We start from the raw sequence: 24640 nt of genomic DNA on the forward strand, positions 1-24640 counted from the left end.
GAAAATAAATCTCAAAGTAGACCTTTAAATTTCGAGCGTCAACTTTGAACTGACACATCTCAGCAAGGGCTGCAGTTTATATATTTACATTAGTAAGAAATTATGCACAAATATGTCATAAATAAATCGCACTAATTGGATCTAGCAAATTTAAAACTTTTACATTCTGATTTTTGGCCAGCTTTTCGACGAAATTTGCCACTGTGCGACGGTGGTGCCGAGTTCTAGAACATAGAAACCCCACGATATAATATTGATACGATCGCATGATTTGATCTCACTCGATTTCAAAGGTTAAACACGATAAATGTAAAAAAATATTGTAAAGTACATACCTCTGGGTTATCCTGACAACGCGACGGCTGACGCTGGGGTGCAATTATTGTCCACGATTGATAGACAACTGGTCTAGCAGCATCTCCAGGCTCACGCATATAAACTGTTATCTTGAAGCCGAGAAGTGCGTCGCTTTGCAAAGTAAGATGCTGCAAAGTAAGATGTTATTGTTCTTCATCTTCTTCTTCACTGACCATTCCATTTTTCTTCTTTGCTTCCCCTTCTTCTTTGGACACATTCGACTAGACCACATCGCTTGAACGTCTATCGCACCACTCTGAACGTGTATCGAACGTCTATCGTACCATTTTGAACCTGTATCGAACGTCTATCGTACCACTCGGAACTATGTTGAACGTCAATCATACCACTCCGAAAATATATCGAACGTCTTTCGTACCACATTGAGCATGTATCGAATGTGTATTGAACCACTTCTACATAATTCACCATCGTCTAGCATCGATTAATCTAGCAAACATCACATGCAGGAGGTTGGGTTGGGAAGAGTGTAGAAATAAACATTTGTATATGCATTAAAAAATAGATTATATTTAATTTTGCATTTCTCTCTGATGTTTAGACGACCAGTTGAATATTTTAAACACATTTGGTAAAGCACAGTGCATTGCATGTCTGTGACATAGCAGAGTATTAACTACATTTAGCTTATTTGGAGATTTGATATCCTCGTAGTCAATGTCCAGTGTCTCAATAATTACATCACCTCTCGAATTTTCATCGAGTCCACCATAGCCCATGGTGTTTTGCCATCAACCACCGAATGCTTGATTTGTCGGATTTCGTAAGAAGATATCGTGGCATTGAACTCCCAAAAATATAGTGCGAGAGAATTGTTCCCTTTCGAAGCCACTTACTTGACGATACATCTTCCATCAACGATGAATCCTTGCAGATCAACAAATGTTGGTATGCGCATTATCGGTACAATTTAGAGATCTGCTCGCTTCCAAGACAGACAGGAGAATGCGATCATTTCCGTAAAGCATCTCGATTTTCATGATGAAATTTTGTACAAATCTGCCACTTGAGAGAGCGGGTAAGTAGCGTAGCAATTCAATTGATTTTGCGCACCACGTTTGTCAGCGGATTGTAATCAACCATCCCCGATCGTGCAGAATCAGATACTACGCCGTAGTATTTGCAGGTACGTTTTCTTTACAATCAAATTCTATGCGCACGTCCGCGGTCCTATTCTTGATCAACTCATTTTGTCGCGAGTGTTACGTGCCGCGGCCTTTAGTGTTCGAGCGGCACGATTTTTAGACGCAATATCGATTAGGGGTATCCCACAGTCGTTAGACTATCAAGTATTGCTGGATTGAGTTTATGATTTAGAAAAAGCAAGGAAGCTCGCCGCAGTCGTAACAGTCGATTCTTTTAGTTAATAATTATTTAGGTACCTTCTCAGAAGGATAAGGGGTAGATTTTGGGATCGTCGTTGCTCCAGTCCCATACGGGTCTTTTCAATGGAATCAGATAGGTAATTCACTAGTAGAGTTTGAGTATAAATAAAATTTTAATGTTGAATAACGGATGAAATCAAAAGAACATAACATAAATTATGGAAATGATCGATCAATAATTGTATAAAGTTCAGGTACTAATATAATTGATTATAATTTCTGACTAGGGAAATCCCACAGTCGTTTGACAGCAGAAATTATTAGTTAGATGCATTAAATTTTAACAGTGCCAAATAAGTGGTAAAGAAAAAGATAAGAAAGGGAACTCACCAGACAGTCGCAATAATATAAATGTAAATCTGCTTTTAAATTCGCTTTTTGAGTTTTGGAAAACTTTCTGGATCGCTGATAAACCTGAATCAGAAAGAAGGATTAGACGCGAAAACACACACACACACACACACACTTGATTTGAATTATAAATTGAAACGGAAATAATGTAAATTAAATTATTAACTGAGTAAGTTAAGCGAATAATTAGTTTTGAAAAGTTTAGGATTTGAATTGTTTCGCAAAGTTGAGTCTTTCACGCGGTTACACAGTAGACCGGAGAACTCTATCTCTATAAGACTTCGCGGACCCAATGACACGCACCTCACGATTTATCGTCACAGAGTGTTGCAGCTTCACGCTCTCGGCAGCAGCCAGGGTGGGTCCGCGTCGAAAAAGCTTACGCTGCATCTTATCGCTTGACCATGCATGGGCCCCTCTACTTAGCGAGGCGGGGTGTATGTGTGTTTGCTCACATCCATCCGTCATACTCTCGTGATTCAAATATATGATCGAGAAAATTATATTAACTGTATTTGCGGAACATATGTACGCACTATAAACCATGACATCAACACAGTACAATTTCACACAGCTGAAGGCCTTTTCCTCATCATACATAAATTTATATACACAATTTCTGACTAGGGGAATCCCACAGTCGGTTGACTATCAGAAATTGTGATAGGGGTGTAAAAGAACAATTCCTAACTAATTAACAATCCACGAAACGTGCGACAAAACCGTGGGAAGGCGTCGTTCCCTGCATCGGTGACCGGATGTAAAGTATACAATTCCGTCAATCTTCCAAGAAGGAACCCAGTGTGCGCATTCCTGATGTAGCCGTTACTGGTTATGTTACAATGTTTAGCGTGACGGTCAGAGGTGCGCTCAACGAGGGCTCTCCCACAATGCTGCAAGGCATTGTTGAACCACACTCCTGCCGCTTACACAGAGCGAATTCGGTACAGCAAGAGAGCCACTGGGTCTTTCGGAGCGCGACTTTCTAGTGAGAACGCCGCTGCGTCAGCACCGCCTTATCCTTATCACGGGACGGCAATATGTCGAGGCGACGATGCTTCGATGAAGGGGTTCTGATTTTACTAATTTATTATTAACTAACTAGGCGGGAGTATGATCAACGAGGGATTTCCCATAACGCTAGGCGTTGTTAATGCATACCCCGTCTTAAAAAGAAAAATTTTTCGTTCCGAACGTAACACGAGCAATCGATCACTACGAGGGGGCCAAATTGAAAAAATTAGGCCACGGTGAACAATGCCTTGTTGCAACTATGTCCGTAATACGATTTACGAAATTGTTTATACATGTTAAACAAGATGGCATGCCTATTCTTGTCAAAGTCCAAGTTCATGTCATCGTACGGATAAAATTCCGAGTTGAGAAAAAGTTTTACATTGGTCAATTTACAGTGGTCGAACCGTGTAACATATTCGGGCATCACATTCTTTTGAGCCGTCTGTAGAGCAAAGATACCGCCCACGAATGCTTGGTCGTGCTCTGTAAGAGAGGTTACTCATACAGATCTCACGAGCGAAAACTGATGCTCAGGTTTTGCCCACTTTCCAAAGCATGTAGCAACAATAGCTTATTAACGTCGTTCAGCGTCTCATGAGGCATCCGCCACTGCACTTTAAGTAATTTATTTTCTGGTTCCAACGTCGGCCATCCTATTAGAGAATTGTTATCGTTGCGTGATCGTATTAAAATCAATTCGTGACGCGCATTAATAATCATGCGTTTGTAGTCCTCGCAAAATCCCAGCAAATATTTGAGCGGGATGCAAAAACTGAAATGATTTTTCACTATTAGCTCATCGTGCCGTTTCCAGCCCCATCCAGCATTCTCCATATTTTTGTCCTCGTCAGATTTCACCGACACATAGTTTTTAAGCGTGCTAGTTATACCCACGTTTCTGTTGCGATCAATCTCCACGCCATTCAGCTCATATAGAATCCAATCAAATATGAACGCAATGCAATTATTTTCCAACATCACCGTTGATGCATCGTTTGGCTTATTTATCATCAATTTCCCCTCCAGGTAGAGGAAACTTTCACACGGTAATGTGTATAAATCCTGTTGCTGTATAGGTATTCTTATCTCATCGCTGTATCCAAACGTTGTGTTGACGTAAGGGTTGTATGCGTGAGTCTCAAGCTTGACGATGCGATTAGCAAACGTCGGCTTCCCTCCATTACTTAGAATGTCGGCAATTTTTTTAACTGTGCACAGTGAATCCCAATGATTTAAAAAATGCAATGTTCACAGCACTGAGACTCTTCTTTTTAGCGTAATCAGAGCTGTTGTTATTGCAGACCATTTCGTTTGGAAGAATCGTGTTTGTGGAGTTGTTCCACACAAGCATCTCTTTCGTCCACACTACACGTATTATCATCATCGTTGTACGTGCAGTCTCATGATAATGTCTTCACCTCGGAAATCGAACAACCGTACGTTTCGATCCACAACGCGTATCGTTAGATCCGTAATGACCCATGCTGTGATTGGAAGGTAAATGATCTGCGCGGGCGTTTCCGATATCTTATATGCTGCTGGGACTCTCGGAAAAAAATCATGTACCGTATGTACGCGCCTTCCATTGTTGTACGCGCCAGCGGCCAGGCTACGTTCTATGCGAATAATGTTTACATTCATGATATTAATTGGATCGTCCGATTCGTACCACTGTCCTGGTTCTAATACCCGATTCATCGAGAATTCAAGGAGTGTTCCAATGTTAGTGGATTTTGTAAAGTCTACAGCGAACGAGCAGTACAGCTCGCCTTTCATGGTGTTGTTGTTGGGGCGCAAGACTATAGGATGCACATCGTTGTCACTGCTATCGTTGGCATCGGTGCCACCGAGATTTTGAGGATACCGCTCGAGTAATCGCTGCTTCAAATACGCGGCAATGGCGTCTAGTTCGTAGGAGTCGTGGGAAATCGTAATTTATCGTTGCTGGAGTCGATGTTCGGAATTGTATGATAAGTTTCAAAGATTGTTAGACCAAGCTCGTAATCATTGTGGCTCAAATCTATGGGTGGAAAAGTAGCTTACCGCGAGGGTGCTACTCTTGCCCGTTAGAGTGAATATTAACGACATATTCCGAGAAACTGCTCGACTAGTACTGAATCAGAGTGGTGGGAAGTCAATTCTTAAATTTGGTGCCCATCGTTTGTAGAAAGCGTCGACATAGTTGTCCACAACCGTGTCACGTCCCGGGTGAGGTCTTTTGGGGACGTCGACAATGGGAGGAGGAAAAATCTCAGGCGACGAATACTAAATCCGCCACACAGAGGGTTTTGAGGGAACTCAGGCGACGAATATGAAATCCGCCACACTGTGGGTTTGAGGAGGACTCAGGCGACGAATATGAAATCCGCCACGCTGTGGGTTGGAGAGGACTCAGGCGACGAATATGAAATCCGCCACACTGAGGGTTTGAGAAGGACTCAGGCGACGAATACTAAATCCGCCACACTGAGGGTTTGAGAGGGACTCAGGCGACGAATATTAAATCCGCCACACTGAGGGGTTAGAGAGGACTCAGGCGACGAATATTAAATCCGCCACACTGAGGGGTTAGGGAAGGCAAATGTGTATTTAGAGCACACCCGTTACGGTACTTCGTATTTGTTTTGGTTTACGAAGTAGGATTTACTGTTGCATTAGTATAAAAGAAACCGCGTTTAGTTCTTCTATAGATTGCACGGCTCATGCAGCGGTGTGTTTATAAACACTGGGCACGCTCTCGCGAATCAGCTGATGCGGCAGCTTGATTTCGTAGGGAATCCTTATGATTCTGGGGTATACACAATAATTCGAGACGTGGTTAATAACAAAGCGGTTTATTAGCCTGGTTTATGCGTTTTAACAAAGCGTGGGAATTTGTTAGCGCAAAACATGTATATAAATTGTAATATGAAAATATGAATATGACATACAATAATAGAGAAAAATGATATAGCTATTAGCAATATATAAAATGGTATACAAAATAACAGATGAATCGCAATAAGCTTTTTTAATGCAATAAGCGTTATTAATATAAGGTAATATGAAAATATATAGAAAGTATAAAAGAAAAGATATATATATATATGTAGATAATAGACGTTAATAATATGAATATATATATTAACAGTAATGAATTTGGTAGTATGGAGATGAACAATAAGATATAATAATAGTAATAAATGCTTACAGTAGATGCCGTTGAACACTGGCTTTAACACTTTAATATTTGAATGAATAATGAATATTGACTCACTGATGAGTATAATAATAAATCTTTAACACTTTGATTAAGATTGAATGAACAATGAGGTTGAAGATCTTTAACACCGTTTGATACTTTTGATGCTATTTCGGCAAAAGAATATCGATGAAAGAGGACGCGGTCTCGCAGGACCTCGTATTTATGTGTTTTCACAGGAATATTGCGGGGGTGACGCGCGGTAAAGACCTTGACACATTTCGGAATAAGACGCAGTATGACTTCCGGGGTTTTTATAAACGGTATGGCTATTAATAGCCATATTTTTGTCACGTACGCCAATTGCGTCGTAATTGGGTTACTGGGGTTTTTATAAACGGTATTTGGAGATACTCAACTCTTCGATTGGATTTCGGGTGTTTGATAGGAATAGGGGATAGATTGTTTGGACTTCATGAGTCGTAAAGAGGGGATTGAGACTTGGTCTCTATTTAAGAGGGATTTTGTAATGAGGGACTTGTTTGAATTCGTTTTTAAAAGAATGATTCGTGCCTTGTAGGACGAATAGGCGAAGAGGGTTTTGAAACGACCATCTCGTGATGGGGACCACTAAGGTATATCAGCGAGGTGGAGGTTTGTATCGCTCATCTCGTGATGGGGATCTCTAAGATACATCATAGAGGTAGAGTTTTGTATCGATCATCTTGTGTTGTTGACCACTAGGGTGCAACATCAAGGTGATCGGCGATTGAGGAGATGGGGTAGGAGTTGAGTTTCATAGAGTTTAGTGGAGTGATTTCGAGGTTTACTTGTGGAATTTGGAATAAGAGTGCGCGAAAAATCGTGGGACGTTACAACTGCTCTGATTGTATTGTTGATACGGCGTTATATTGTTTTCAATTTGCACATCTTTATCCAGATATTGTACCAATTTTTTAGGCGGCTGAAGAATGCCAAAGCTATCGAAATATATAGCACGATACCCTCTCTTCGCATACGCCACCCAATGAGACCCCGGTCCCTCGACGTTGTTCAAATTTACGATACCGCTCTAGTTTCGAAGTACTCCTCCAGCAGGTACCGCGTTGCGCATAAAAACACCTATAAAGAATGCATACGTTTTGCCAAATCCACCAATTGCCCATCGGTAGTTACGCCTGCAGCCATCTTTAATGTATTTTCGGCGTTTTTTTCGTTTCAATATTCCCTGTCCGCGCGTGTATGGGGTGAGATAAAGTCCACGATCTTCCATGGATCGATTATGACGTTGAATTTCCTGCAGATGACATTGCGCCGCCTTATTATCGTCTACTGCTTTGGCGATCCCCGCCGCTCCGCCAGCTAATGATCCGCGAACACCCAGCAGTGGGAGAAGTGGTAATATACCACCCCGTTAATGAGAATATATATATATATTCTCATTGCTAATATTCATGTATTTCATGTTCATACATATATTGCCATTACTTACTATTTATAAAAACGTTATGTGCTAATGCTTATCGTCATTATTAACAGTGCATGGTATATTTCCATGTTTCACATTGAATAAACAGTTTAATTTTAAATCACGCTTCAAATTATTGTTTCTATCCTTCGGTTACGAAGACTCCAAATCAAAACAGGCTATTGCAACAGCTGAAGAAGAAAGCGAATTCTTCCGGTGGGAATTATATGCCGTTGGACAATAATTTGTAATAGTAATTGCTTAAAGTGGTAGCCGTACATAATCCGTAGAGCACTGATTTTAAATAATAGGTATGCACTTGTACGGTTTAAATCTTAAATAACGAACTATTCCGCGGTGTTGTTTCCGTAGAAGAGAGCTACGGCCTCTGGGGCCCTGTCAGGTATGAGGGGTATGCGCGGTATGCACCATGATTCATGTGCAAAATATGTGGTCTATTATTAGAAACAGTTGATGACTCATGTACGAAATATGCGTCGCAATAGGACTTCCGGGGTTTTTATTTGGGGCTTTCGAAACAGGGTACTCAACCCACTGGATGGATTTTGGGTGGTTTGATTGGAAAGGGGATTTGGTGGCTTTGATTTGGAAGGTTGTAGAAAGGGGTGAGACGTGGTCTCGAGTTTAGAGGTTTTTTGGGGCGAGGGACTTGTTTAAATTTAAATATGAGGGAGGAATTCGTGTTTCGTAGGGCGAAGAGGGCAAGGGGATTTCGTCGTTGACCATCTCGAGATGGGGACCGCTAAGGTACACCGCCTAGATGGTCAGTTGGTTGGGGGAAAGGGGTAAGAGTTGAAACTTAGGGATTTCGGTAGAGTTGTGGAGTGATTTATAGGGGAGAATTTAATTTATATCGTGCGAAAAATAGTGGGACGTCACAAGGTAGCGCGTTTATCGCCCGATTTATCAAACCACGACCTTTCTTTACTCTTGTCGGTAACATTCGCCACAGTTTTTAATCAATGGTGCTGGACCGTCAATATGCGTTCGCTGCCGAGGACGATTATAATGCTTCAGTCATCGACGATACTACTGAACCTCAGGGTCGGCTTTTATATGCTCGGGGAGTCTTTCTCACAACTGGTCAATGCGTCTGTCAAACTCTCGCAGTAGAATAATCTTTGGTATATATTTCAGCTGCTCAGAGGTTAAGTCTCGAATATCACAATTATCCGACAGGACCACAAAGACTTCGAATACTGAGCTGTTTTGCGTCGGCGCGGGGCCTATAAATAGGGCGCGTCGCCGCTTCGATGTATCAAAATCATTTTCGCGATTCGCAGAGAGGATGCGATTCGTGCGGCAACCTGTAACGATACGTGTCACAAATTTTGACGATAAATCGCAAATGATGTCTTCCAAAACAAGACGCAGACATGGTAGCATGTTGCCAAACATTATACGCTGCCTCATTTGTTGCCCATCAAACTGTGGAAAGACCAACGTGCTGGTGAGCTTGTTGGAAAGTCCGCTTCGCGAACGTGTACGTGTATTCCAAGTTGTTGCAACAACCGAAGTATCAGTATTTGGAGAATTTATTGGTTCCGATAGACGAAATTTACTACTTTACGTTTTCGAATAACATTGACGTCATCCCACCGAGCGAATCGCTTCCGAATTCCATTTTATCTTTGATGACGTGGCATGCCACAAGCAAGATACGATACGAGAATACTTTACAATGGGGCGCCACTCGAACGTTGACTCCTTCTATCTCTGTCAGACGTATGCAAAGATTTCCAAGCATCTTATACGCGACAATGCGAATCTATTGATTCTGTTTAAGCAGGATGGTACCAACTTGAAATATGTGTACAACGATCACGTAAACACCGACATGTCTTACGAGGATTTCTGTGCGTTGTGTCGTAATTGTAGGCAACGAGAGTATGGTTTCATGGTAATAGACAAGGATAGCGCGATGCTCAATGGAGGTTATAGAATGGAATTTAACGAGTCTGCGATACCGTGAGATGGTCAATCGTCGTCAACACGTCGGTGGGAAAGCAACGCCCCGCGGTGCAACGATGACCGATATCGATAGTCTGGAGATTAAGGATCGCGAGAGAATAGCGGAGGAAATTGCAAAAACCAGCGATTCCATTCGGAAGAAACATCAGGCTTTGAAGACTGGCAAAATGGAGGAAGATATCGTGTTGGAGGCATACTTTAAATCAGTTGTCGAACCCTTAAAACATATTGTGGAAAATATCGCAGCGACAGAAGCTGACACATCACTGCTGATGAGCACAGATGTTGAAGGGAATGAAACATTAGCATCTAAAACAAAAATCCAACCGAAAAGGGAACACATCGCGCAAGACAAAGAGGAAGCCGCACATATCATCGGAATATTCATTCGTAATCTCCACACCAGCTCAATCAAAGCGGAAACGGCAGAATGTCGCTTCACCCGATTCCCCGGTTCCTTCCGCACCAATAAATATATTTCCCGGCGTACAATTGCTTGCACCCAATGATAACGATGTTTTCGAAACTACTCCCGATGATTCGTTTGCAACATCTATTAGACATCAACTCCAAACATCCGAGGGACAAGAAACGTTTAGCAACCATTTTGGTCTGCTGGGTCAAAAATACATGGGTACAATCCTAAGTGGTGATAGGGATACAAAAATGCACTATGTGTGTGGCGTATACTTTGGCAATAGTGGAACGATGCTTGGTTATAAGGCTTTCGATACAAACAAGGATGATAATGTAATCATAGATGGTGTAAGGAGGAACGTCCGGCCTTTACGAACTGATTTGCAAGAGAATTCCTGACGATGCTATATACACTGATGCCGATAAACAAAAATACAAAAGTATACTGCTGACAACGAATGCCCACAGGCGTGGTCAGAACGCCCAAAATTCCATATTGGACCACAAGGGATACAAGTACAAACATGTAATTGCGCCACTACTCCCGTGTGTACCAACCAGTAAATCGGGGAAAGGTCTACTGACATCGCGAGTCATGGTGGTAAACGATAACAAGATCGATTATGTGTACTGGGACAATTCCAACGAGCTGGTGGACCGATTCCGTTAGCTGGAAGTGTCGTGTCAGGCGGGTAACAACTCGAATGACAACGAGATACTATCGATTATTGAGGAACTCCGCGAGGTAGGCCTCATTATAAATTAAACCGTGCGCCGATGAGGTGCACTGTATGCATCGAGATTCCGATCAACAAACTGGGGGTATCGCTCGAGAAAAGTGGAGCAGCAAGAATGGACTATTACAAATGGAGCGGTTTGCTTCGAAACTATATGCGAGATAACGCTCTTTGCGTGACTGGTGCCGACTTTGATGCAAAATCTCGCAAGATACGACGCGTAGCTCAGCCGACAGTTGATAGCGATGCCGTCAATAAACTATGTGTGGAAACGAGCATGTTTCAGAGAGATATGCTGGTCATGTTTCAGAGAGATATGCTGACGTTGCAAAACAGCGTTCAAAAGATATCACAGGTATTGAATCCACAGAAACAATGCGAAGGAGAATCATGCGAGACGGTTGAACTTGTTCAGAATTTCCTCGGGCCGATGGGGAGCACATAATGCATGTACACGTTAATTATCACGTCATTCGTGTCAAAGACCCCCTCTGCGATCAAACATGCCACCATTATTGAAATCCAACAGTAAAGAAAACCATGGCCACAAAAAACGACAACTCGTTGAGGAATTGTATGCTCCAGCTCGAAGACATTTCCCGCGGAGGCGCGTCATAGTGCACGGATACGACGATCTGTGGCAAGCTGACATTGTAGAAATGCATCCTTACTCGCGATTCAACCAAGGCCACCACTATAAAGCGTTTGCATAGATATTTAGAGATCGATATCCGAAAAATTTGCAAACTGATCAAGGAAAAGAATTTTACAACACCGATGTGCAAAAACTCTTGAAAAAGCACGACATTAATCATTATTCGACGTATTCGGTGATGAAGGCCTCCGTCGTATAACGTTTCAATCGAACGTTCAAGAACAATATGTGGAAACTGTTTGCGCTCAATGGAACCTATAGATGGACCGATACGCTACCGCGTCTACTTGCAGAGTATAACGCCTGAAAACATAGAACCATCAGAATGCGTCCTTGCGATGTTATCCCAGTGATCGCCAATAAGCTGCTAGCCACCGTTTACAACAACATAAAGATCACTGCTCCAGTGAGATTCAAGTTGGGCGAGTTTGTGCGCGTGAGCAAATTTAAAACCATCTTCGATAAAGGCTATACACCGAATTGGACAACGGAGGTGTTCGAGATAGCCAAAGTACAGGCAACTAATCCGGCAACGTATCTGCTCCTTGATTCCTGTGGAAAACCAGTTGCCGGAGGATTCTATGAACGCGAGCTGCAGCGCGTCATCAATCCTGATGTGTATGTAGTGGAAAAAGTGTTGCGTAGGACGGAGGATAAGATATTCGTCAAGTGGCTAGGGTTTGATAAATCACACAATTCTTGGATAAATAAAAATACTGTATTGTAAAAATAAATACATGATTCAATAAATACAATGGTACATATATATGTACGAACAATATTATTTGGCATAATTCTGCTATTTATAATAATGTCTATACACGTGCAAACAATTTTATTTTTTCGGAATAATTCCACTATTTATAAGAACTCTGTGTATGCTAATGTATTCTACAAGGGTATTTTATAATGTCCCCAGGGCAGAGTGTCGACCGAATCGGGTATGATATACCGCTTGTTGTCGTATGGACTTTGAGCGATTTTGGATTTCAAAATGGTGTACACATTGTGCAATTTCGACCGTATGCATGATTGCCTGCGAACCATTTCGATCTCCTTTTGCAAACACTGCGCATAGTCGTCGAAAGTTATCGTTCGGGCTATGACGTTGGTCTTGACGCCTTTCGCCTTTTTCGTATCTTTTTTGCCATCTACGCGGAGTGCATACATTTTCGCTCTAAGACCTACGATTTCGGTCATTATCGCACCGTTATTCTCGTCCTTCATCAGCCGCGGAATCTTCTTATTTAAGCGCGGCATATTACAGTATTTCCTCGTTACGGGCTTGGTTTGGTGTACACGATACAGACTTTTCCCTATCCCCACCACTTCTGTCTCACTCTTGTGCGGCGAAGGCGAGGGCGAGATGGAACGAGAGCGAGCGAGGACGGTACGAGACAGACGATGCTTTGATGTTTTGTCTCGCTCCGTCTTTCAGACGCCTGACACTCTGTCCTTTGCATACGCGACGGGCGTGCGCGATGGTCGCAAGCGCGTACCGTGAGCCAGGCCTGCGTTCCATCTCGCTCCTCCCTTCGGCCAGAAAGAAGCGAGAAACGAACACTCGGAATTAGGGCTCTGTTCACGATACGGGCTCAACGCCGGTCCCGACCAGCGAGCCGCTAACGAGAAATTACTGTATATGTATTGTCTGTAAATCTATCGATATTGTGTTTCATGGTCTCGTAGATATCTTCGCATTGAATGTGACAAATGAGACTGTCAGTGTCAGTATATAGAATTTTACAAATTTGAGCGTGCAGGGGAGACGTGTACTCGTGGCGAAATTCATACAAACAAATTTTTGATATGTCCAGAATGCACATATCCACATATATCGGTTTGTTGAATTTCACCTCGAGTTTTCGCAATTCAACAGCTATTAAATTTTCCGAAAAAACACTTCGGCTGTGGAAATTCGGTTTCGCGATCATTGCCTCCGCAGCATATCGCCAACCCCAATATGTTAATAGTTTTACATCCACATGATTTCGTACATTTTCCATAGTTTTATCGAATACCGGAATGTTCATTAATTTGTACAATTTTTTTCAAAATCGTTTGTCGCGCTTGTTCTAAACCGTGTATTGAGTTCGATGTATTCGCGGAGCCAGGAGGATTAAGTGAATTGAAGCACGCGGTATATCTTTGTAATACGAAGATCGTGACGCGTGCATTGATGCAGGTTGCGATAATGGATAACGTAACGCTGCTTATCGTATACTGTCGCGAGTAACTTGTCCTGTCTGCTGCCTGGCGGTTTTGCACACGTCAGGCAGAACGATAGATCAGCATGAGCATCATGCAGGTTTGCGGATATTCCAGATCTACCTCAAGAATATATCCCGTGGGCCAATCGACAGCGATTGAAGACACGTCAAAATTTGCAACATCTTCGACCCATTGAAAATCAGCGTATGGCAGGGGCTGATACATTGCCCATCCACACATACTGTTTACGTCAAAGTACATCAAGGACGATGACTGTTCCGTTGCGTCATAAGAGGGCATGTACTTGTTATTGGCATGTGCGTACCTTCCAGAACATTTACTTAAAACCCCACGTATACCGCGTTCGATAAACATGACCATATTACGTATGTGAGCAGTTCAAATGTAATTTTGCTGTGTTTTAGCATGGCATTCCATGTGAAACCAGGTAAAGTAATGCGCGAAATCTAATCCGTAACTCTTGATACAACTTTCGCGAAAATTTTCAAAAATATCTGCCACTAACAAGACATCCATTTTCAAATACAAGTCACTGTAATCGCTCATGGTTCTAATGTTGAAATGCCGCCAGACAGTCTCGGCGTGCGTTTAATCGCTCTCGGATACATTCTCACCCGTAACGAACTGTAGAATGACTAGCGCGGCGGTAAGCACGGATCCTGCAAATTGTTCGCGCAATCAAGGTATTCATACTGAAATACACCCTTTCGCGTCAATAAATTGAAATCGTCAATGGATAATGTTTCAAATTTCGATCGTAAAATTTTTTATTTCTCTGCGCTATGAAACGATGCTAATTTCTCGAGACTGGTATTGAGAAATTTGTACGAATTGATAAATCGCAATTTAATACAATTTCGCGAGTCTAATTCTTCAGCCGTATCTATGACATTTTTTGTGAATGAAATATATGTTTCTTTAGTTATAGGCAATACGTCAACTCTGCCTTCGAAAGCGGTAGCTATTTTCTCGATAATGAAATTATGAAAAACTATGGGGATGTAAAACGCATTTTTATAATTTAAATTGCACTCCGAATGTGCTCGGCCGGATACATGACAATGATCGCGGACTCGTATATCATCAGCCTTGAATGGTTCTTCGTAAATGTGACAATGTGTTGCATTGCGAAATGTTATTCACTGTTCGTTAGTTAAATCTAGCATTGGAGTATTATTGACCAGAACGGGCTTGGCAAAATCTGCCAAATTTCGTAGTTCTTCGACGAACCATGACGCACTATTCGCGTCGCGGCGACACCGATACATCGATAGCGATGTATCGTAGGAGCAATGTATATAATATGCAATGCTATGCACTTTGTGGTGCTGATATGTACGTAATTTTCAATCCGCCTCACCATTCCGACTGTCCTCCGTTTTCTCGATGATGCACTCGAGATCAGCATACACCGTGAAGGGGAGTCGCTCCCTGCAGTAATTGTTGAAGCTGAGCAAATTGTTGCCTTCGCTGGGCAGCAGGATGGCACAGTCGTTCATCTTCCCGCAGTCCGCTGCATGGGCCTCCAACTTCTCGGGAGATCCAAAGTAATGCATGCATCTGCAAAGCCAAAAATTTTTTTTTTTCATGGGGGATATTTTAACATTTCATAAGTTTCTATACATACCGATCACAGATAAATTTCTTGGCTTTGTTCTTGCTCAACTGGCGGTCACCAGCCGAGACAAGTTCTTGATCAGCACAAAGTACCCTACATCACCGTGTTGTTTATTCGGCGTGTAGAGCAGGTTGATGTGCCAATGCCTCTTTTGGCTGGAAAGACTGTCGGTCCTTTCTTCTTCTCCGTCATGAAGCTGTACATGTTCACTGAGATGTTATTCTGCCGCTCAAATTTTCCAATTTGCTCTAGGGACATTGGAAACTCGATGCCCTGGAGATTTAGTATGAATGCATAGTCAGGGTATGAACTTGTGCCGTGAACGTGTCTTTCAGCAGGATGTAGAGCGCCGACCACTGCCCATGCGAAACAGGCGTTGTCCGGGATTGCATGCTAATTGTCGCTTTCTTTAGCGATAATTCCCGCGGCAACTTGCAGTGACATCTCGCGCGCAGTGGATAGTACTTATTCACATTGACGGTCAGGTTGAGGATTGTCGCCAATGCCCATCCGCTGTCGCGTTCCTGGAACTCTTCCAGCGTTGCCAGGGTGGGTTCGACAACGTATCGCTGGTACCACTCCTGCATATCGGATGTGCCGAAGAGTTTACAGTTTCGGGTGTTGATACTTTTACTAGCATGTTTGTCACCGGCCACAAATTCGCGATTGAACATCGTGTTCACTTTGAGGTTCTGATGTTTCTTCAAAGCGCCTCGCACATGTTCCAACACAATGGTGTGTGAATCCGCATCCTGGAAGAAGTTGCGCGGTTCGATGGAATTTAAAAAAAAAGAAAGCAGTGTCTATTTCGCGCCACAAAAGTCCCGTGCTCGAATGTCCTGCACCTTCATGCACGAAACGTCCGCGTAACGAACATTCCAGTCCTTCAAGATGCGCGATTCGAGCGACCAATGATTGTCGAACACCGATCGATAATCGAGGACGTTTCACTCGACTGTATTCTTCCATGATTCAATACACTCGCTGCACCGTTCTTCCCACGCGAGGTATTCTTCCCGTGAAATCAATCGTACAGATTGATCTAACGATTAACGTTTTACTTGCGCGAATTTTTGCATGGCTGTAAATGGAATGTAAATGTAATGGTTTTTTTCTGCACAACACGTTGCAACGATTTGAGGCTTTATGCAGTTTAGAACATACTTTTATAGCTGATGCCGCGATTTGCTATCTCTGTCTATCTCTTTCTGCGTACCCCCTCCCCTCAAATGTATTGCGTGCAAAAAACGGTGATCCAGCCCAACGTCGTTCGATGCAGTTTCTGATTTTGACCGGATGATGTGTAGAAATAATCAGGAGGTATGTATCTAATACTCCCCACTGTTTCACGAATTTTGATGCTTATTACGGTTTTATATGCGAATATTATATTGGTTATTGTATGTTCTAGGACTCTCCATCATCACCACCACTGATACTGAGGACCCCGAGGCTCCGAATCCGACGCCTTGAGTCGGGTGCAATTCATATTAAGGGGGCCGTCTCCGCGGGCCTTTGAATGTGTGAGTACGCTCACACAAGCTAGGAAAAGCGTGCACGTATACGCGTGTAGTAAGCAAATCGTAAATTACAACTTTCGTCCTGGAATCGGCACGAAGGAAGTTTTTGCGGGTACAGTTGCCTTCAGTAGACATCTGTGCAGGGTGGTCTGGTGCGTTTGAACGCTAATAAGCACTCCACTTTGAAATAATAATGAATTTATGACTCGAAAACTGTCCGAATGAAGCTTCAAGGCTTCTCCGTTGGTGGCACTAATGGTGCACTGCAGCCATGTAGCACCAGCGTGACGTGTAGGCAGGGCCGACGCGAGGTTAGCTGGCGCCCTTGTGCAAAAAAATTTTTGTTGTCCCCAATTTTTTGCACTTGTTTTCTATTTAATATGTTTAAAAGAATTACATTTATATTTAGTTTATGTGAGGTGTTAGATTCCTTTATTATTAAGCGTACGATCTAGTTTTTTTAGCGTACCATTCGGCTAGCGCCCTTGTGCGGCGCATGGTTCCACCGGGCCTGCGTATACGCGATGTAGTAAGCAAACCGTAAATTACAACTTTCGTCCTGGAATCGGCACGGTGGACGTTTTTGCGGGTTTAGTTGCCTTCGGTAGACTTTCGTGCAGGGTGGTCTGGTCCGTTTGAACGCTAATAAGCACCGTACGTTGAAATAATAATGAATTTATGACTCGAAAACTGTCCGAATGAAGCTTCAAGGCTTCTCCGTTGGTGGCGCTAATGGTGCACTGCAGCCATGTAGCACCAGCGTGACGTGTAGGCAGGGCCGACGCGAGGTTAGCTGGCGCCCTTGTGCAAAAAAATTTTTGTTGTCCCCAATTTTTTGCACTTGTTTTCTATTTAATATGTTTAAAAGAATTACATTTATATTTAGTTTATGTGAGGTGTTAGATTCCTTTATTATTAAGCGTACGATCTAGTTTTTTTAGCGTACCATTCGGCTAGCGCCCTTGTGCGGCGCATGGTTCCACCGGGCCTGCGTATACGCGATGTAGTAAGCAAACCGTAAATTACAACTTTCGTCCTGGAATCGGCACGGTGGACGTTTTTGCGGGTTTAGTTGCCTTCGGTAGACTTTCGTGCAGGGTGGTCTGGTCCGTTTGAACGCTAATAAGCACCGTACGTTGAAATAATAATGAATTTATGAATCGTGTACTCAGGACAGCCCGAAAAATGACAGAATGAAGCTTCAAGGTTTCTCCGTCACCGGCGTTGATGGTATATTCGTGCCTTGTACCATCAAAACCGGTGGAAGTCCAATCTAGCCGATAAATGTAGGAAAGACATAGTTGCCGAGACGTATCGAGAGTCGAATCGCGCTGTTGCCGCATTTCCCCTATCAATATTTTTCCATCAAGGAGGCTTGAATGAATCACGGCGAAGCAGTTGGAGAACAGAGATGGGCAAAGATAATATCTGGATAAAGTCAAATAAAAGATACTACAGTATTGTCTCATGGAACGAGAGCGAGCAAGAGGCACTGAAAGCGAGCGAGGGTGGTGCGAGATAGACGACGAGATGTTGTTTGTCTCGCTCCGTCTTTCGGACGCCTGACACTCCGTCCTCTCCGTGCGCGATCGTCGCGCAGGCAAAGCGTTCCATCTCGCTCCCCCTATCAGCTAAAAAGAAGCGAGAAACGAACACTGAGAATTACGGCTCTGCTCGCGATACGAGCTCAACGCCGCGCCGGTCCCGACCAGCGAGGTTTTGGGCTGTTCGGCGGCGCACAGTGGGGCATTTGGGGTCGAAACACGGCACTAAGTCCTTTTACAAAAATATCGCTAAACTGCAAATTTTCTTTTACAGGTAGTTGATTGCAGGTATTGGATTGATTTATTGTAATGACTATAACTTGATTAGAAACAAAAAATATATAAAAAATGTTCTGTTAAACGATTTCGTCAAAAAGGCACTAACAACTAAAAAATACTTCTACTGTTGTGCTACAATTTCGATGGTGTTTTTCAACTTTAAATAAAAACGTGGTTCAGGATATTTCATAACAGAATATGAATCAATTTAGTATAGCCTCAAGTGTCGAAATGAATTTGTTGCGAGATATACTGCTCCACGATTTTATGTGAAAATACACCATCGAAATTGTAGTATAAGAAAATAAATATTTTTTAGTTTTTAATGCATTTTTCATAAAATCGTTTATTATAACTTGTTTAATATACTTTTTCTAGTTTTTAGTGTTTGTGGATTTACATTACTCTTATTGCTGTATGCAGTTTAACAGTTTGCTTGAAGAATGGTTGATTTATTGTTATGGGTTATTATTTCTTGGTGACTAGGTAATTTTTTCACCCACTCGGAGTTTTTTCATAATTTTGTATTGTCAACCAAACTACGCACCTCTGCAAAGTTTCGAGGGAATTGGATGGTTGGAAGTGGTTTAAAATTGAGTTTCCAGATTTGAATCAAACAAACAAACAAACAGAGAATCGTAGCTAAATAAAATCGTTTAATGGGACATTCCCAAATATCAGTATTGTTAGTACTGAACTCTGGTTTATATTGATAAATTTTTACAACCGTGGAATAACAATTCCGAAGAAAACCATGTACAAAACTATTATTGAAACAGACAATTCTTGTTGATATAAAAGATAATGTGATGTATAGTTAGATGAAAAAAAAGCGGCATATGTTTTTAGAAGAATTACAGCATTCATAAATTTCATTACGATCAGCATGTTACACTTCGGTGATGTACCTTATTCAAATTGTATGCTTTGAATTTGCACATTGATTATACAAAGTATTGCATCGTTCTATGTATAAATAAATACTAAATTAGTATTGTTTCATTGACATGTTTCCTAACTTCACTACTCAACCTCTCTATCTTTCAATAGTGCTATCCTCCTTTACGTTCAGCAAGGCTCTGATGCTAGACGCAGGAATTGGCGGGCTCCAGCTACAGCTGATGCACGAGGAAACACCTACAGCGGTGGTTATGTGTGCGTGACTGACGCACCGCAGTTCCCCACACATAACCACCGCTCCTGTCGATGTTCCCCCCTCCATCAGCGGTACATGGAGCCCGGCGATCGCTGCCTAGACGCAGCTCTCGTGCCGTATTCCTCCAAGCTTCTCAATAGAAGGAGCTGTGGAAACAGCGCGGCAGAGACGGAGACAACAGAACATGCGGCAACTATGCTGTCAAAAATTCGTCTACGTAGAGTATCGGTAGATGTCACCATTGTACAACTTCTTTTTACCGACCGCAGTAGTTTCATTAGGGTCCGTCTGTTTACAAGGGCGCTTCGATCGATTCGGACCATAACAAAAAGGAGACGGCCCCCTTAAGGTCTGCGCACACATATCCGTTCCGTCTCCGTTCCGTCTCCAGGTCTGTGAAGTTGGCACCCCCGAATTCGAAATTTAAAAAAAACTATACGGCATCCGTTTGTCCATCGTTTGTCCACGTTTGTCCAACAAAAATTTTCGTTTGTCCACCCTTCAAAAAAAAGTTATGAACAAAAAAAAATTTTTTTACCAGCACCCCCATGAAAACGTTTTTATAATTTGACGGTGGGAAATGATTGTCCATCGTTTGTCCACCCAAAAATTTCGTTTGTCCACCCTTCAAAAAAGAAGTTATGAACAAATTAAGAAAATTTGTCATCAACACCATCCATGAACACTTTTCAACTTTTTAAATGATGGATACGATTGTCCATGATCTAGCATCGTTTGTACACCCCAGGATTACGTTTGTCCAGCCTCCTGAACCGAATTATTTATAAAAATCGCGAAAAATGAAGGATACTGTTGAAGCGACCGCGTATAACTTCGATTTTTTATTAATTAAACGATGGAATCGTTTGTCCACCGATGGATTTCGATAGCGTAGATGTAGAAGACGTTTGTCTACCCCAAGATCAATTCAAAAACTCCACGAGAATGTAGTGAGAAGATTTTTTGTTATATTAAATTGTAGCACTGTCCAACAGCTATTTCGAGGAGGAAAAAAGACTGTTGTATTGCGTAGAGTAGTCAATTTTTCTCTTAGACCCTTAGTTTTTGAAATATACAGAAAGATATCTGCCACAATTGGTGCATTTCGGGTGTCCTTTTTCCTTTGATCATTGTTTAAACATAGTTAACTGTTCATAACCCACTAATAACTTATATCGTTGTATTCGCGAGGGTTCATAGAATAATTTGACGGAACAAGCAACCGAATAGCTATTACCGTTTGAACACAAAAAATGTTGAAAGTTAAATTTTGTTGGGCAGTGTAGTCAGGATAAAGTTGCATAGCACAATACTGCCGTCAGAAAATCCATTACACGTTTTTGAATTGATCGGTGCTCGTGCAATGCTCATTCGGGGCGAATGCTCAGGTGAATTATACTTCGTTCTACGACAGTGTATTTTGAGAAAAATAAATGATTAAGCTATCGTGCGAGAATTAGGAATCAATAAAAATCTTAATCTGATCAATTCGTTAAGTGAATTGAAGTATAAGGGGCAATACTGAGGGTACGTTAATCCGATTTCAAAGGATCATTTCTATTGTTTTTACTGGTCTCCTATGCAGATGGAATTGTATAAAACATTAATTAAAACGTGCAGAAAAATAGAAATAGATGCGACTGGAAAATTAGTGAAAACAATAGAAAAACCAAATGGCGAGAAGAAACATATATTCTTATATCAAATCATTGTAAAAGGTGCAAATGGTATACAACCAGTATTTCAAATGATTTCAGAGAAGCATGATACAAATTTAATTACGTATTGGTTGAGGGAGATCATAAGGCACGGGGCACCAGTGCCTCCAGAAGTAGATTGTGATTATTCACTGGCCCTTTTGAATGCAAGCAGCTTAGCATTCAATGAACGTTGCTTAAAAAATTATATTTACGATTGCTATCGATGGATTGGTGGCGAAATTTTGCAACATCCACTTCAGTGTTTCATCAGAATTGATATTGCCCATTTAATCAAAATTATTTGTAACAAAGATGTATTTCATAGAAAACATCCTAAAATTAAAGATTTCTTTGTGCGATGCGCGGGGCTAATGTCATCGTGTGATAATGTGGAAGATTTTAATACACTGCTTAGCTCAATATTTATTGTCGCTTACAGTGAGTACGATGGCAAAGATTCTGATGGAAATGAAGTAATATGCGAGCAGAAGCGATCCTATTTATTCGAAAGAATAAAGTCATTTACATTTACGAGCGATGACGAGAATTACAAAGAATACGACGATTTAGAAACATTAAATGAAAATGAAAATATAGTTCAATTTATAATTAATATCAGAGATGCGGCTGAAAAAATTGCAAAAGATAGTGTAGAGACAGATAGGTATAATGCATTCTATTGTCCAGAACTAGTCACATATCTAGTTAAATTGGCAAAACATTTTCCTCTCTGGACACAGGTGATGACGGGATATTTCGCTCTGTCATCGAATGTAGCGACATCCTCTAGATGTGATGCATATTTTAAAGATCTGAAGCATTCAGATTTGGGCGCAAATTATAAACCAATGCGCGTCGATAAATTTATCATTCACCATATCAAATCTATCAAAAGTCTTTCGAAATTGGAGCGTGCTGCAATTAAACGCACGAACGAAAAAAATGCACTGCTGCAAACTGCGGTGAGACAAGAAAAAGAGAGAAAAATCGATTTACGTGATTTTGGCGAAAATGCGCAAAACGCTACGCACACTTATCATTATTTAACGGAACAGGAAAATTGGAAAGGGTTAAATATTGAAGCCAAACCAAATAAATTAAAAGATTTACAAGAGGACGATGGAAATAAAGACAATATAATACAGAAGCCTTTAATCGAAAACAAAAATAATACTCCCAGAGGGAAATATTTAACTTCATGTCCAGATATTCATCTTACATATGATAGGCCATTAAGGAAAAGAAAAAATGAAATCTTAAGAAATGGAAATAATTGTAATTTGGTTACACTTAATGGAAAAAAAATATATATTAAAAATACAAGTGCATTCGACTGATTGGTTGAAATATTAACCAGGGCGTATTGCAATTATAGTTCATTTAAAAACTGGGTCGATGAAAACTCAGAAAATATATTTTTGATGTTCATACAACTCCGTGTATGAAGAGCGTGGAGCTATTTTAGGTACAATATTTGAAATTCAAAATGATATTGTAGATTGTACTACAAACGCCAATTGGTTACTTATAAAACTGGTAACAGACGTTTGCAGTGTAGAAGAAAATAGAATCTGCGGCAAATGTAAAGTACATTTGAGAAAATTGTTTGTAGTAGAATTTATTAGTAAATGCACAACCGAAGATTTTAAACAAAATTTTCTTAATTTTGTTGCGCAATTCTTCACTATACAAACAGGCACGTGTAAAACATGTCAATCAACAATGCATATAAAGAGAGAACCAAAATGATATGTGTTCATAGAAACTGAAATCTTTTTCCAACTAAATAAAATGGATGGAATATTTTTAAATGGCATACCTGAAAATTTTCAAATTGAAGATGCAATATATGTTTTAAGTGGCATCGTATGTCATAGGCCAGGACATTTTACAGCTTATTGCCGTAATACAGCAGGAATATGGACACTACATAATGACATTAGTCAAAAATTGCGTACAATTCCAAATCCACAAAAGCTAAAAGTATTTCCTACAACAATGATATTTATAAAAATATAAAAATTCGGCGTCGCATCGCTCTGTAAAGTGCGGTACCACTGACTCTGTCAGTGGTCACAAGTACCATTCATGGCACTTGTACTCGCGGATCGTACGATCTCGCGAGTCGACCGACGCCAGCATAACATTGCCAAGAAAGTGACGAAGGAAATAATAAATTGAATTCACCGATTAAGTCAATTCTGAAAGGTGGCCAATCGAAATCTTTGGGCGGACAAACGTCTTCTTCATCAAAACTAACGAAATTTATCGTTTAATTAATAAAAAATCAAACTTGAACGTGGTCGATTCAACCGTGTCGTAATTCTGGGCTATTTGTAATAATAATTCAAATCTAGAGAGTGGACAAACGTCTTCTACATCTACGCTATCGAAATCCGTCGGTGGACAAACGATTCCATCGTTTAATTAATACAAAATCGAAGTTATACGCGGTCGCTTCAACAGTATCCTTCATTTTTCGCGATTTTTATAAATAATTCGGTTCAGGAGGCTGGACAAACGTAATATTGGGGTGGACAAACGTGGACAAACGATGGACAATCATTTCCCACCGTCAAATTATAAAAAAGTTTTCATCCAACTTGCATCCCTCCCAAAAGAACCGGCCATCCGAGCGTAGAAGCAAGTGCGAAATAAAAGTAACGATGCGCTTCTCGATACCGCAGATGTACCTACCTAAGTAGCATTTCTGACGGAAAAGAATTGTCCAGCCTTTGGGCCTGCCATTTCTGGCGTAGACCTTTGGCAGGTAAGTATCCATTTCAACAGGCAGTGCCACCCGTGGCGCCAGTAAGACCGCCCCGGTTTTTGCCATTCCAGAGGGGTTTCTTGCAGTGAAAATCAGTAAATTTGCAAGCGCAATATCTTAAAAACCAGTGGAAATAAAGTATATACATTAAAGCTTATTGAATTTGTCTTGGAACGCACTATCAACTCAGGTCTTCAAAAAAAAAATAGTTCCATTTGAAAAACCGAACTTGACCATCGT

General features: G+C 41.3%; 3 protein-coding genes across 6 annotated transcripts in view; 1 reads left to right on the plus strand and 2 right to left on the minus strand.

Annotated features, from left to right (window-relative positions):
* Positions 1-24640, plus strand: part of Gcn2 (eukaryotic translation initiation factor 2 alpha kinase Gcn2) — a 387266-nt gene that overhangs the window by 74131 nt on the left and 288495 nt on the right. The gene's annotated exons all lie outside the window — the stretch shown is intronic.
* On the minus strand, positions 12473-13577 carry LOC143367321 (uncharacterized). Its single transcript, XM_076808989.1, has 2 exons — positions 13219-13577; positions 12473-12865 (listed from the first exon to the last, which is right to left on the minus strand). The coding sequence occupies exons 1-2, from the start codon at positions 13513-13515 to the stop codon at positions 12473-12475; spliced, it is 690 nt and encodes a 229-aa protein (XP_076665104.1). The 5' UTR covers positions 13516-13577.
* Positions 14867-24640, minus strand: part of LOC143367013 (uncharacterized) — a 236059-nt gene continuing 226285 nt past the window's right edge. Inside the window, 1 exon segment of the mRNA XM_076808602.1 lies at positions 14867-15373. Coding sequence (XP_076664717.1) covers positions 14953-15373 — 421 coding nt within the window. The 3' untranslated portion in view covers positions 14867-14952.

Source organism: Andrena cerasifolii, chromosome 3 (genome assembly GCF_050908995.1).
Source record: "Andrena cerasifolii isolate SP2316 chromosome 3, iyAndCera1_principal, whole genome shotgun sequence".
NCBI classification, from domain to species: Eukaryota; Metazoa; Arthropoda; class Insecta; order Hymenoptera; family Andrenidae; genus Andrena; species Andrena cerasifolii.

What these genes read in the sequence shown, in the direction of transcription:
- LOC143367321 (XM_076808989.1), bottom strand. Translation starts at nt 13,515, where the DNA reads ATGATCGCGAAACCGAATTTCCACAGCCGAAGTGTTTTTTCGGAAAAT. An exon ending in TTACAGACAATACATATACA is followed by an intron (nt 12,866 to 13,218) that starts GTAATTTCTCGT and finishes CACCAAACCAAG; the next exon opens with CCCGTAACGAGGAAATACTG.